This window comes from Stegodyphus dumicola, chromosome 2, assembly GCF_044657685.1.
Source record: "Stegodyphus dumicola isolate Sdum_Otavi_A_Nest chromosome 2, ASM4465768v1".
NCBI classification, from domain to species: domain Eukaryota; kingdom Metazoa; phylum Arthropoda; class Arachnida; order Araneae; family Eresidae; genus Stegodyphus; species Stegodyphus dumicola.
Genome location: NC_140769.1, coordinates 20,756,414 through 20,772,140, shown reverse-complemented (window position 1 = coordinate 20,772,140; position 15,727 = coordinate 20,756,414). Strand labels below are relative to the sequence as shown.

The 15,727-nt window shown below is 31.6% G+C and overlaps 2 protein-coding genes across 3 annotated transcripts in view; both read left to right on the top strand.

The window, feature by feature from the left end:
* Window positions 1-62: 62 nt before the first annotated feature.
* Mat1 (CDK-activating kinase assembly factor) lies at window positions 63-13,297 on the top strand. 2 transcript variants are annotated; one of them, XM_035375586.2, is made up of 2 exons: window positions 63-196; window positions 12,234-13,297. In XM_035375586.2, the coding sequence occupies exon 2, from the start codon at window positions 12,265-12,267 to the stop codon at window positions 13,192-13,194; it is 930 nt and encodes a 309-aa protein (XP_035231477.1). In that variant the 5' UTR covers window positions 63-196; window positions 12,234-12,264; the 3' UTR covers window positions 13,195-13,297. The 2 variants fall into 2 exon arrangements, with proteins under 2 accessions (XP_035231477.1, XP_035231476.1); XM_035375585.2 differs by having other exon boundaries at window positions 134-269.
* DEF8 (differentially expressed in FDCP 8 homolog) overlaps window positions 131-15,727 on the top strand; it is a 146,793-nt gene continuing 131,196 nt past the window's right edge. Inside the window, exon 1 of the mRNA XM_085810510.1 lies at window positions 131-269. The gene's annotated coding sequence lies outside the window, so the exon portion shown is untranslated. The remainder of the gene's footprint in view (window positions 270-15,727) is intronic.

Genomic DNA, 15,727 nt, shown 5'->3' with positions numbered 1-15,727 from the left:
AAGGTTGTGCCACCGTTTCTGCCGTGGAACCGTTTTAACATTTATAACATGGAAATTGGCAACTCTTTTTACGTTTCTGGGAAAATGTCGTTTAATGCAAGTTTCTTATTTTTGAACAATGAAAATTCTTAAGCGCTTGAAGTATAATTGCTTTGGTACATATATGTATGCAAGAGCGCATAATTGCTTGATAAAGGTGTAACCTATGTTTATTTATAGATTACTCTATCATAATTAAACATAAAAAAAGTTCTCAAAATTTCAATTAAGTAAGGAAAATTGATTATAGTGTATCATATTTTCTGTATGTAGAATAAGTGTTTCATATATTATCATGACTGGGTTAAGACGATCCAGGGTTTTAATGACTGAATTAAGACGATCAAGGGTTCATATATTATCATGACTGGGTTAAGACGATCAAATGTAAAATTCTTTGAGACGCTCTCTAATGCTTGTTTTCAGCCAGTTTTTTTCAAAAGGTCATCCACGAAGGCAACTTGGCAGGTAGTCGTACTGTGTGCCTAGTACAATCTAAAATCTTGGTTTTGTGAGAGAAAAAAAAATTATAAGGAGTTGCAGAATAATTTTGTGCCTTATGGGTTGAAGCAAAAATCAGGCATTGCTATTTTCATTATTCTTAAAACTTATAATTACTCTACACACACGTTTCCATTTCAAAACAAGAATTAAACTGTGGTAATAATGTGGCCAACAACCATATTCTTAACTTTTTATCTAATTATTAGAAATAATTTTACAAACTTTTACAAACAATTTTACAAATGAATACAAATAACCCAATGTATTGTATTGCATTGTTTAGTATTTTATGCGCGGAAATGCAAAAATAATAAGGGGTAATTTGCTTTTAAAGAAATAAATTAATATGTGTGCATTAATAGAAATTTCATCTGTGAGTATGTATATCTTTATTGTACTACTTCCTTATTGTCGATTACAAATGAGAATATCTATGAAAAATTATTACCACAGTTAGTGTATATTTGTGGTGATTATGCATGTTTTTTTTCGGGAGTTTTAGAAAAACTTAAATTGATTTTTAATGATACTTTTCGGAATTTAGTTAGTTTCTCTTTTTGTTTGTGTTTCTGTTTAATTTTAGTTCATTTAGACAGATTTTCTTTTGTATATTTGCTTGTTAGTTCTTTGATGCGTCAATCGGGTTTTGTATTGTATTGCATTGTTTAGTATTTTAATGTTTTTCTTATTTCATATTTTAACTGTTTTGCACTATTTTATACTTTTCATCAGCTTTCCGTACTTATTGCTCTTTAGATTTAATATGTTAACAGACAAGAATTGATTTGGTAAAAGTTTACAAATGGGTGACCCTTGTTTATTGGCGATTCTTTTTTGACGCCAAGATCGGCGCCAGGAAGGCACAATTTCAATATGGCCGCTACACAAAACCAAAATAAGAAGTCAAAGAATTGCACAAGATCTGTGTCCACGTACACATCGATCTGTTTTTACTTAAAAAATCCTAGAATTGCACAAACTAGGCATTGAACACTGCCTTAAATATGTCCATGTACACATCAATCTATTTTCATTTAAATAAAATCGGGAAGCTAAAACAAAGTTAAAACTATCGTGGTAACCAAAAGTGAGGTTTTATCGGCAAAATTAAAAAAAAAAAATTTCGCCAATTGAAGGGACACCCAATTCTACATTAGAGCCATCGATTTTTAAATTTTGCTTTAAGTGTATAAATTCTTCAACCATATCCGTTATTTGATTAAATGCAAACATCAGAATATCATTCAAAATTTTTAGAAGTCAAATGGAACCTCTATTCTTTTGTTCATGTTTTGAAAACTATGCGTAACTTCAAATTGTCACTTCATCATATTACAGTCAAAAATCGTTAATTCGGGCACCCATAATCCGGAATGATCTATAATCTGGACCTCAAAGCTACAAACTTTCTGCACATGCATCGCATTTACACGTGCATGTAAGACCTTTACGGCTGCGAATATGCGTGTGTGCATGCGCATTTAATGTATAACGGACGGTATAAGCTAAGCTAAAATTATCTAATTCAGTTAATGTTGCAGATTGCGTTGTTCCTTAATCTTCGAATTCGATCCGGCTTATTATTTTTTGCAGACTGTTAGAGCAATTTTATAAAAGTAAGCTTGAACTTTCGATTATATCAAAAAGAATTTCTGATTTTGGAGCTGCCAAAGGATCTACAAAGCAGAAGCATGTTTCGACGTCCATCAAACAAAAAATGGATAAAGGCATATCCTTTGTTTCTTTAACCATTCCGAAATCTGTTTATCAATTTCACGCTGCTCTGTGGTGGGGGGCGTCGCTGTGCAATGAACTGGAAGTTGATCTGTCAGCACTATCCTTATCTTCAGGGCAGATGTTTTTATTTTATATGGCTTATAGTTCATTACTAAATGTAGTATTTTGTCTCGATGTACTCTGATATGATCTAAATCAAATTCATTATAAATATCACAAATACACATCAAATAGGTTTCTGTTTACAATTTTCTAATTTCGACTATGCGTAATGTATGCTTTACGCATGCACTCGTTGAAAGAAATGTTTAATAAAGTAAACAAATAAATATTAAGCTTTTTTTTTTTGTAAATTTTGATACCCTTTATATCATAATTGTTCTTTATTTCATAAATAACAGTTTCATATTTTTAATTTTGTAATTTCTGCATGCCATCTTACCAGATTTAAACTGATGATCTATAATCCGGAATCGCCGAAGTCCTGACGAGTCCGGATTAACGACTTTTGACTGTATAAGAAATACTCGTAGTCATTTGAATATGAATTTTATTACCTTCATTCAAAAATTGCTAGTTCTACTTTAAATTTCACCCTATTTGATCATAAATCTTGGTCTATAACTGATACTGCTTGTCAATGGCATAAAAAAGTCCTCTCTTCTAAATTCCAAAATATCACAACCCATCATTGTATAGCCCCACCCAAAGTTTTAATTTTCTCGCTGTAAACACTAATCCCGTTGTTAATATCTGTATTGTTACTGGTTATCTGGAGTTCTGGATTTCAGATCTTATATTGAATTTGCATTTCTGCCTTTTTTTTTTACTAATTTGCCTCTTGGAAATAAGAGAGAAAAAGAAAAGTATGTAGTATATGGCATTTCTGAGGGCAAGGGTTGAGTGAAGAATGTTAAAAGGCACTCATGACTAAATATGCTGATATCCTGTTTTTCAAAGTTGTTAGTTACAGCTATTCTAATAATATGATTTTTGCTTATGCTGTGTATTTTCCTGTCGATCCATGTAGAAATTCTTAATTCATGTAAAATGTGGGAGTGGGCAATACAGGTAAAGCTATGTAAATAAATAGAGTACAGTATAATGCCTGAGATCTGGACGTCCATTATCTGGAATGATCTAAAATCCGGACCTCAAAGCAATCACCAACTTTTTTATATATTTATTTTGCATGTGTGTGCATTTGCTTCCCCACCCGCACATGTGGAGAGTCTCGGTTCTTAATTTCACTTCAGCACTAAATAAAATACAGTTAAAAGTCTTTAATTCGGACACCCATGATCTGGATCTCAAAGCTACAAACTTTCTGTGCATATGCGTGCGCGTAAGACCTTTATGGCTGCGAATGTGCGTGTGCGCAAGCACATAATATGTTTACGCATGCGTGTTTAATGTATAACGGACGGTATAAGATAAGCTAAAATTATCTAATTCAGTTAATGTTGCAGATTGTGTTGTTCTTTAATCTTCGAATTGGATCCGGCTTATTATTTTTTGCAGAGTGTTAGAGCAATTTTATAACAGTAAGCTTGAACTTTCGATTATGTCAAATAGAATTTCCGATATATATTTACTAATATGTAAAGGATCTACAAAGCGAAAGTATGTTTTGAAAACCGAAATCTGTTTATCAATTTCACGCTGCTCTGCGGCAGGGGGGGGGGGCAGAAACGCCGCGGCGCCCAATGAATTGGAAGTTGATCTGTCAGCAGTATCCTTATCTTCAGGGCAGATGTTTTTATTTTATTCGGCTTATAATTCCTTACTAAATGTAGTATTTCATGCGTAATGTATCCTTTACGCATGCGCACGTTGAAAGAAATGTTTGTTAATCTTCAGATTATGATGTTTTTATTTTATTTGGCCAATAATTCCTTACTAAATATAGTATTTCATCTCGATGTACTCCGTCTTTGATATGATTTTAATCAAATTCCTCGTCATTATAATTCGCTTCCGATAGTGAAGAATGTAACAGAGAGGTTATTGAAAACGAAAAAATTTAGATTGACAAATTAGTCGGTATTCTCGACACAGCAATTATAGGAGTTGAACAGCGGAACTTTGTAACTAAACAAGAAATTATGTCTGTTTAATAGAATTAAAGAGAAAGTATTGTCACATGAAATGAAGCAACTTAAACAACTTACATTGAAAGAAATGTTTAATAAAGTAAACAAATAAATATTAAGCTTTTTCTTTTTGCAAATTTTGATACTCTTTAGATCATAATTGTTCTTTATTTCATAAATTACAGTTTCATGTTTTTAATTTTGTAATTTCTGCATGCCATCTTACCAGATTTAAACTGATGATCTATAATCCGAAAAAATCGATAATCCGGAATCGCCGAAGTCCCGACGTGTCCCGATTAACGACTTTTGACTGTACCTCATTATTGAAGAATCAGTCATTTTAGCATAAATTTGTTTGATCAATAATTTGGCTCCATAGCTGTGTATCTGCTTAGCATAGATTTCAAACTGAAACATTATACATAGATGTATCGCTGATTTTACACCTACCAATATTTTATACCCCTGACGACAACCTGGCAAATTATTATTTGTTATATTTTACCTTCATCACTGCATGTTTATCAACACATGACAACTTGAGTAATAATGACTTATGTAGTGGCGCCTAAACAATTTTATATATATATATATATATTAGCAATTGAATGACAAAGAGTATGGTAATCTTTTATGTTTGCATTACGCTTGGTGATGATTACAGATAATGCGCTAAAACCTGTTGGCAGGAAAAATATAACAAGCATTTCTTTCCATATGCTAAAAATAAATTTTGTTAATGATACTTATAGGCTAAAAGATTACATCAAATCGGTATTTAAATTAAGAATAACTGATTTGTTGTTCAGATAAACCCAGAAGTAGTGCCAGAGCTTGTATGGCTGCACCGAACGGAGGAATTTAAGGAAGATAAAGAGAGGCACTTAGTAGCATGAATTTAGGACCCGCACAGACTGCATCAGGCAGTAAGATTTCTAGCGTGTGCTTTCAATAAGCCTTAAGTGTATGTGGGAATTTATTTATTCAGGACTTAGATAAGTTTTAAGCATGTGCAGGGAATAGACATAAGTATAATAAAAACTAAATTAATACAAAAATTCAGGCTTAATTGCCTTAGTGTGCCATACATAGCCAAATATGTATAGTGAACGATAACTAAATTTTATGATGATAGCTGTGGATCTGGAGGTGTTCGGATATCGAAATTTTCTAATTAACGGATTTCGTAAAGGAATGTGGAGAAGCGATAATATATGATAATATAAAAGACGTTTTTCATTGTGATGAAAATGCTCCTCAATCATTAATCAATTAATGGATGGTGGAATCTAGTATGGTTCTAAATCTAGAAAATACAGCTACCGGTAGTGAAGAAAGTGACAGAGAGGTTACTGAAAGAAAAAAAAAAAAAAAAAAAATTCAATTGACAAGTTAGTTGGAATTCTAGACACAGCAATTACAGGATTTCAACAATGGAACTTTGTAACTGAACAAGAAATTTTGGTTTAATTTTAGTATACGGTACACACAGGATTTGGCAACATTATTATGAGCTGTAAACGGGTCATTTTGGTGAGGGCGACAATTTTCAAAATCACACCAAGGTGGTACCGTATACTAGGATTTTACCAAAATTCTGTTTGTCTATAGAATTAAAGCGAAAGTATTAGCACAAAAAATGAAGCAACTTAAACAACTTGAAAGAAATATTTAATAAAGTAAACAAATAAATATTAAGTTTTTTTTTTCTAAATTTTGATACCCTTTAGATCATAAATGCTTCACTATATCATAAACCACGATTTCATATTTTTAATTTTATTGTTTTTACATGCCATCTTACTAGATTAAACTGATGATCTAATATCCGGAAAAATCCGGAATTGCAGAAGTCCTGACAAAATCCGGATCTTGGACTTTGTACTGTATTTACTATATAGAGGAATGAAGTAATAAAATAAAATTTCTCTTGATTCTATCAATTATTCGCATTAGTTTAAATTCATGTTCTATTAGCAGGTATCCCAAAAGGTTCATGTTGTAGTTTTCAGTGAGAAATAATCTGATAATTTCATGCAAATGCATTTTATTCAGCAAAATAATCTTCTTCATTTTCAATTACATGCTGCCAAAGTGTCCCAAGCTTAAAAATTCTCTTTGTAGAAGTTCTCCCTATAGCCGAAAAATTGCCCTATAGTCTATGTAACATAATCTTGGTTTTAGAATGGTTACTCATGGAAATGTTTATCCACGGCCAAAAACAGCTGATAGTCAGTTGGAGTGGTATCCAGGAAATAAAGAGGGTGAAATAACTTTCCAATCAAGTATGTTGATTATCTCATTGCTCACTTTCACCACATGAGTTTGGCATTGCCTTGAAGTATGATCACTCCTTTCATGTGCTGGCTGCTTCTCACGCTTTGCAGCTGCTACGTTTTCCAAATGGGATTACACTTGGGTGTGATGGTTTTGCCACTTTGTAGCTATTCTAAGTGCACAATAACAGTGCTAGCCCACCGAACACAAACACAGATCAGTACCTTCTGTTGATGAATGTTTGACAGCAAATGCTACAGAACCAGGGGAATATCAATGATGTTTTCGTCTGCATTTATTTTGTAATACCCACTTCTCATCATATATCAATATCTGGTCAAGGAATGACTTGTAGCATAACAGCATTGAAGGCCAAACGGTGAGCCACTTTAGTTTGGTTTCCTCAGTCAAAACAGTAGGAAACCACCAACTAAGCTTTCATGTTTTCCCAAGGTTGGACAGATGCAATTGAATGGTTTCTCTGCCACTGCAAACCCTTGTGCATGTCCTTGAATGTTTGATGTGGATTATGCTTGCAGGGCTTTGTTGATAGTGGATGGACACCCAGTTCGAGACTTGTCCTGGATACTTTGAACTCCCCGTGCAAATTGACTGAACCATTTTCTCACTGTGTGCTTATTCACTAATGCCTTTCCAAATGCAGAGCATATTTTTCGTGTAGGTTCTGTAGCATTGCTGCCCAATTTGAACTCATAAAGTAAACTTAGCGGTAAATTATCCTTTGATAATCGCATGTTCATTTCAGGATTGAAGGTCATACAGAACTACTTTCGACATGATCAACACACTTTCCTCTCCAGTAGCAGAAACCTTTTCGGATACCTGGTATTTTATTTATAATCTATAAAAAATAACTGAAATTGTGATTCTTTCTTAAGTGCTCTAAGATTTTGAAAAGTTGGGTGTTAATTATTCATAAAGATCTAAATACACAAGCCAGATGGAAATAAAAACTTAAACTTTTATATTGCAACTCCAAATGATAATGATTTTTATATATGAAACGAAACAGCTAACAGCAACTGAAGCATAATCCACAGATAGTTTTCTCTCCTTAACCCAGAAACAAGTTTGAATTATTAAATCACTTTCTAAGAACTTAAAACCTAGTAACATTCCAATTTACAGGCTAAACTAAATCTCAACTTATTCAAAATTTCACACATACTCTGTAGAAAGTAAAAAGAAGAATACTACTCAAATACTTCGAGGGAGGGGGAAACCCATCTTAGCTTCTGGTATGTTGTAGAAATTTTTAAAACAGCCAAGTTTACCAAAAAAAATTTTGTCTTCTCAGCAGCCTTCTAGTGTTTAAATTCAACTGAAGGGTACCAGAGCCCAGTTCTGATACTTCTTACTTTTTTTAGTGAAATTATATTTTTAGTCTAGTGTATATTTGGATCTCAGGAATCTGTTGGAGTCTTAAATCAGATGAAATGCAGAATATATCCTTAATTGTCCTAGGGAAGAGCAAAATATGTAGAAAAAGTTGAGAAAGGAAACCCCATGATCCTAACAAGAAGGAGAAATCTGGGTTGTAGTTGTTTTAGAAGCCAAAATAAAGATGAAAGTTGCTATCATTCATTCATAGTGTTATTATCTTTAATTAGTTTTTTATTTAATTAAATATTTTATTTTATTTTTTATTGTTATTTCATTTAATTTTTGTGGTGTTTTGTTTTTTATCTCTTTGTTTTTTTTATTTAATTATTTATGTTATGTAAACATTTTTGCTTACCATTCTTGACAGCTTCTCATGGGTATTTCTGGTCTTAGAAATTAAGCCTCATTGAAAAGTTTAGCGTAATATAACAATCTATATTTAAGACACAATAACACGCCGAATAAATACTAATTCAGAAGTCAAACAACAAAAATCAGCGTTATATTTAAAAAATTTTCACAGGACTAGTTTCGATGGTTTTACCGAACCATCATCTTCAGCTGCTTAACGCTGATTTTTGTTGTTTGACTTCTGAACAATCTATATTTGTTGGTCTGTTTGACTTGTTTCCAACATTCCAACATGTACAGTCTGTCTATCATAAGAAAACCTCTTGCCAGTTATTCTACAGCTGTCTGTTGCCATAGAAATGAACATTGACCCATTTTTCTTACGGGTGTCTTAAAGATGAATGATAACTCTTTTTCCCTCAGTCAACAGTCACCAAAAACAAAATAACAATAAAGCAACCCTTGTCTCGCCCCTATTTGAAATATGCTAGCCCTGTTACTATAGTGACTGCCACCTGCCAGACACTATGGCGGAAGCTATTCTTTTCGTAGACACAGTATTTAAAGAATTACAATTACTGCTTAGTAATAAGTCAATAAAATACATAATGTAATATATTCCCATAAATTAGAAATTACACAAAAACATACAAAATTATAATGAAATAAGAAAATAATAATAAGAAGAAATAAAAAAACCAAGGTGCAATAAAACATAAGTATAGAAAAATACATAAAGCGGCTCTTGGCTGAATTTGGTGATTTTTTGGGCCGCCATCTTGGATTTCAAAAATGCGCCAAGAAGCGTTTTTTGAAATCCAAAATGGTGGCCAAAATTGTTATCCCTGTCCAAGGGTAATCAGAGAGGGAAAACAATTCTGAACTACCAAACATGATTTATAAGCACGTAAATATTTATCATTTGGCCAATTTCAATTTAACAAAGTTAACTAATTTTTATAACCTTTTATTAGTTTTCTTTATTCTGCTGATAATCAAAACCACTATTAAAGAGCGATTACTGCACATTGTTGTTGAGAAATGTATCACATTTGCATTCTTCAGCTTTGCTACATTTTAACTTTAACAAGTTAATATTTAAGTACTAAAATATAATACAGTTATATCTCTGAAGTTATGTTATAGGTGTAACTAATGAAAGTTCTGACGTCAGATTACCAGTAGTCGGGATGTTATTTATTGATACTCTTGTTATTGGGATCAGATTCAGAAATGTACATATGTATGTATGTGTATATGCATGTATGCACACACACATATGCATACATGAACACATCCATCCATACATGCATATAAACATAATTCTGAATCTAGTCATGATAACAGAAGAATACCTATTTATTTTGCATACAAAACAATATACAGTCAAAAGTCGTTAATCCGGACTCGTCGGGACTTCGGCGATTCCGGATTATCGATTTTTCCGGATTATAGATCATCAGTTTAAATCTCGTAAGATGGCATGCAGAAATTCTAAAATTAAAAATATGAAACCGTAATTTATGAAATAAAGAACAATTATGATCTAAAGGGTATCAAAATTTACAAAAGAAAAAGCTTAATATTTATTTGTTTACTTTATTAAACATTTCTTTCAATGTAAGTTGTTTAAGTTTTGCTTCGTTTCATGTGATAATACTTTCTCTTTAATTCTATTAAACAGACATAATTTCTTGTTCAGTTACAAAGTTCCGTCGTTCAAGTCCTATAATTGCTGTGTCAAGAACACCGACTAATTTGTCAATTGAAATTTTTTTGTTTTCAATAACCTCTGTCACGTTTCTTCGCTATCGGAAGCGAATTATAATGACGAGGAACTTGTTTTAAATCATATCAAAGACGGAGCATATCGAGATGAAATACTACATTTGGTAAGGAATTATAAGCCAAATAAAATAAAAACATCTGCGCTGAAGATAAGGATAGTGCTGACAAATCAACTTCCAATTCATTACGCGCCCGCCGCCGAGCAGCGTGAAATTGATAAACAGATTTCGGATTTCAAAACATACTTTCGCTTTAGATCCTTTACATATTAACAAATATATATCGGAAATTCTATTTGATATAATCGAAAGTTTAAACTTACCTTTATAAAATTGCTCTTACAGTCTGCAAAAAATAATAAGCCGGATGCAATTCGAAAATTAAGGAACAACGCAATCATCAACATTAACTGAAATAGATAATTAGATAATTTTAGCATATACGTCCATTATACATAAAATGCGCACGCTAAAACGTATTCTGCACTTGCGCACACTCATATGCGCAGTCGTAAAAGGTCTTACGCGCACGCGTGAACGCCTCTGAGCATGTGTCAACGCGGCGCATGCGCAGAAAGTTTTTAGTTTTGATGTCCGGATTATAGATCATTCCGAATTATGGGTGTCCGAATTAACGACTTTTGACTGTATATGAATTTTAGTTTAAAAGAATCAATGGCTAAAAAAGCACTTGTTTTAAAATATATGTAATAAAGAATGTGGTTTTCATATTATATGTGATTATGATTACAATTTCATATTATATATATTTCATAAGAATTTAACAAATTTTCTCATTCGTATAAAACTAATTTAAATTTAAATTATGAAAATTTAATTGCATAAAATAAAAGATTAATTATTGCTGTGAACTAATTTTCAGAATATATAATTCCATTCACTTTTTTGAACCAAAGAATGAAAGTAACAGCACTGCGTATACAAACGTAGAACAACTGCATTCTCTTTTAACACAATTAATAACTGAAGTGCTGTTTTGAAGAAAGGTATGGGGTTTTAGAGCAATGAGCATAAATTATTAGACTTTGATACTACTTATTTTATTAAAGCTAATTCTTATGTATAGACACAGGTTTTTTTCTGATTTAGGTATTGTTCACCAGCATTTTATGAATTATTCACAATTTCAAATACAAATTAACTACAGATATAAATGTGTGAAATAAAATAAGCAGCTGCATAACTTCAAACTCATATAAGTTGGGATACCTTATGCTGAAGCATTCCTGAACTCATAATTAAAACAGTAAAAATAAAGTTATAACTGAAAATCAAAACATTGCTGCATATGCACTGTTAGTTCATTTTAAAGCACACAGAGCCTTGCAATATTTAATAGTTACATGTTACAAATTTGGTAATTCAATCAGCTTATTTTGTTATGGTGGCCAGTTTAATATAAAAGTGTCACCTGTACATATTCTAATATATATTTAGGAGCATTTAGCTTAAATTAAAAAGTTGTATTTTACCTTTCTGGTCCTTCCTCCCTACATAAAATTAGCATTTGAGGTAGGAAATGTCATGCAGTTATCTTATTTTACAAAAGGTAGAACAAATAGAATAGAACTTTAATTTTTCAATTAAAATGAACTCCCGGTAATGATTTGTCTTACCGTAGCATTCTGTAAACAGAATAGAGCTTTATTCTTCTCAACTGAAATTAATTCCCGATAACGATTTGCGATTTTCCAACTTTTATTTTGTTTTACTGTAACATTCCGTAAATCTATGTAAACAGAAAATATCCCTTTTTGTCCTTCAGGAAAATTCCCTGTGTGAGTTGCATGGTTGCAACACTTGTCAGAGTTACCATAATCTGGCGCACGTGCACTCTCTCCCGATATGTCAACAAATCGCCAAGAGCCAATTTATCCGAAAACTGGCCATAAAACTATTACAGAATGTGTGCATTATATTGTTTATAATCTGGAATGGGTCAAGAATAATTTATATGCTTTTCCTATGTAGCAGCATTTTAATATTATGAAAAAGTAATTTTTTCCCCCCTTTTCAGGTTGATTTTTATAAGGTTGTTGACATCACACATGATAATAAAAATGGAAGATATTGAATGCCCACGTTGCAAAACAACAAAGTATCGAAATCCTAATTTGAAATTAATGGTCAATATATGTGGACATGCTCTTTGTGAAAACTGTGTTGAACTTCTTTTTGTGAAGGGGTCAGCTGCTTGTCCTCAGTGTAATATTGCTTTGCGTCGAAACAATTTTAGAGTTCAAATATTTGAAGACTCTTCTGTTGAAAAAGAACTAGATATACGCCGCCGTATTTTGAAAGATTTTAATAAAAAAGAGGAAGATTTCAAAACTCTGCGAGAATATAATGATTATTTAGAAGATGTAGAAACAATCATTTTTAATTTGTCCAACAACATTGATGTTGATAGCACAAAACGTAAAATTGACCAGTATAAAAAAGAAAATAAGACCCAAATTATGAAAAACAAAGGTAAATTAAGTAAAGAGGAAGAGGAATTAGAGGAATTATTAGAATATGAAAAATTAGAATCTGAAGCTAGAAAAATGCAAGTAATGGAAGAAGAATTACAGTTAGAGAAAGAGAAAAGAAAGAAAAAAGAAGCATTAATTGATGACCTTATGTTTTCTGACAAATCAGCTAAAGATATAATTGCATCACATTCTTTGAAAAACAAAGAGCCTAAATTCAAGAATATTCCAATCAGAAAAAATAAATTTTCCACAGGAGTTAAATCACAACAAGTCTTTTTGCCTGTTCCCAGAGAAAGCAATGAAAATATGTATAGTTATCAGGAAGTAAAGCTGAATATATGTGGACCTGATATTTTCACTCCAAATACTTTAAAAAGTGAAGGCTTTATGCAACATGTTCGTGGTGCCTCTGAAACTGAAATGGCTAGTGGTTTTCTGTCTGAATATGCATGTACTCGTGCTTTGCATGATGCATTTTGTGGAATTTATTTTACATCTGCATAATATAATCCTTTTCTTCAACCATTTATATGTATATATGTATAAAGTAAGCCTAGAATAATGTTAAAGCATTTAATTTGTAAATTAAAGCATTTCAAATCATTAAGTGTTGGCTGTCATTTTCATAAAAATATTCTGATTCTTAAATGTATTCTGACAATTTAAGTATATTATCTAGAATAAGGTTATTTAATTAGTTATATGATTATTTAAAGTTTTCAGTTCATTATAATTGTAATGTATTAATTTTTTATGCTTCAGGTTGTGTGTAATTATAATGTTTTTCTCAGTAGGAAAATTATAAGTTTTAGTCAGTCTAATAAATTGCATTTGTGATCAAACATTTTGTGGACCTGAATGAAAACTTCAGATATGTAAAAAAAATTATGCTTTATATCTTTAAGTCAAATAATTTTTAGTATTTTTGACTATGTTCTGTAGTTTAGTAATAGAATTCAATAATAATGAAATTTCAGAATTCTTTTTTCCAATCTGTCTCCTGATGTAAGACAAACTACCTTCTGTAAGAAGCAAAGTGGATATCCAAAGTAATTTAACCACTTCATTTTGAACATGTAAGAAGTAAAACTTGCAGTTCAGCTGTGTTATTGGAATTAACATCCTTCAGCTAGGAAAGGCAATGAAAGGGTTTAGATGTGTTGGTAAAAGTATATTTATGGGTACCCCTTGGTGAAACTTGGTGATTTTTGATGGTATATAGATATCATGTTTGTGCAATTCTTTTGTTATTTTGGCTTGTGTATCGGCAGATTTTGGGACACCAATCGTCGCTACACAAAGCCAAAATAACAAGACAAAGAATTGCACAAACTCGATATCCATGTGCACATCGACCTATTTTCACTTAAAAAAAAGTTCCAGAATTTATCCATGTACACATCGACCTATTTTCACTTTAAAAAAAAATCGGAGAATTGCACAAACTAGACTGCGCACTCCCTTGACTTTTTCCATGTACACATCGAACTATATTCACTTAAAAATTCAAAGCAGCAGCCAATAAAAAAATATATAATCTCAATAAACTATATTTTAAATCAAACAATGAAATAACATAAGATAGAAAATCCATCTTTGCACTACACAAAGGAAATATCCATTTATCTTATTTACTAATTAACATGTCTTCAGGCAAACAAAATTCCGTAACAGCATCCAAAAACTTCCTAAAATTATCTGAACTAGAATCTGTATACTGGCATTGCCACATAAATTCACAAAATAAGAGTAAAAAAAACCTTCATAACAATGTTCGACCATATGCATTTCTTTCCTACAAACAGAACACCCAATAATGGCTACTAAAGTAAACCTGTATTTGCACACCAGTCAAGTAATGCTCTTTTCCCTTTTCTTTCCAAATCATACAGAAACTTCAAATTAATCTTGCCACATTCGGCCATTTTACCGTCTAAACCACAAAACAAGCAATATTGGCTTCAACACATACACACCACAAGCCCTTACAAATTTACCGCAATCATGCAACCGATTATGTCTCAACTACTCAGGCTATCATAAATAAAACAACTTCATGATAATACAAGGGGTACCCTTCTCTCTACTCAAACCAATGTGTTTTATGCAAGACAAATTGTGATGGTTGTTCAAGTGAGTTGGAATCTTTTTGAGATAGCAAAGTTCGTAAAGTAATAATGTAAACTATCATCAATAATTTCAGATAGTGGAATAACATAATAACTGTAAACATCTAGGATTGCATACAGGAAGCTTGGAAGATCTAGATTTTTTTGCATTATTTTGTATTAATTCAAAAAAATCATAATTTAAATAAGATTCATCCTTATTGCTAGCATATTTGTAATTGCCAAAAAGTAGAAGCCATACTAATTCTTTTAATTGTAAACTGTACTTAAAGTTTTGGGAGGGGGACAGCTAAATACACAATTTAGCTGTGAGTATGAACCACAAAAGTGAATTTTATTTTGTCAGTGAATATTGGATTGTGTACTTAGTTGTATTATATATGCATACTTGTTTCTAGCATACTATATAAATGTTGAAATTTTATTGAACATAAATATTAAAAGAATGCTTGCTCACTGTCAGTTATTTTTGCATCAGCTTAAAATTTTTCTTAAGCTACACTGGAATTTTCAGGTTTTGTGTATAATTTAATCTACAGCGGTTTTCTTCTTTCCTTCTCATAATCAAGCTTCCAACACGGTTAGTTTCTTACATTTTTTGCTGCTGTAAAATAATTAATTCACTATTAATTGCTTAATATGTTCAGTTATTTCAGTATGAATGCACAATTCACACTAATGGCAGTTATTCATAATCAGATACATGATGTGCTAAATTGTTTCATTGTGAGTATACAGCATGAGTTCAAAGAACTAGGTATACTAGTACATAACATAAAAATTCTGAATATAAAATTTCGTTTATTAACTTGATATCCTAATCAAATTTATTTTTGACAGAAAATATCTTCAGGTAAGATGAATTTGTTGTTTGACAGAACTGTTTACTTTTTTATTTTCATGTTATT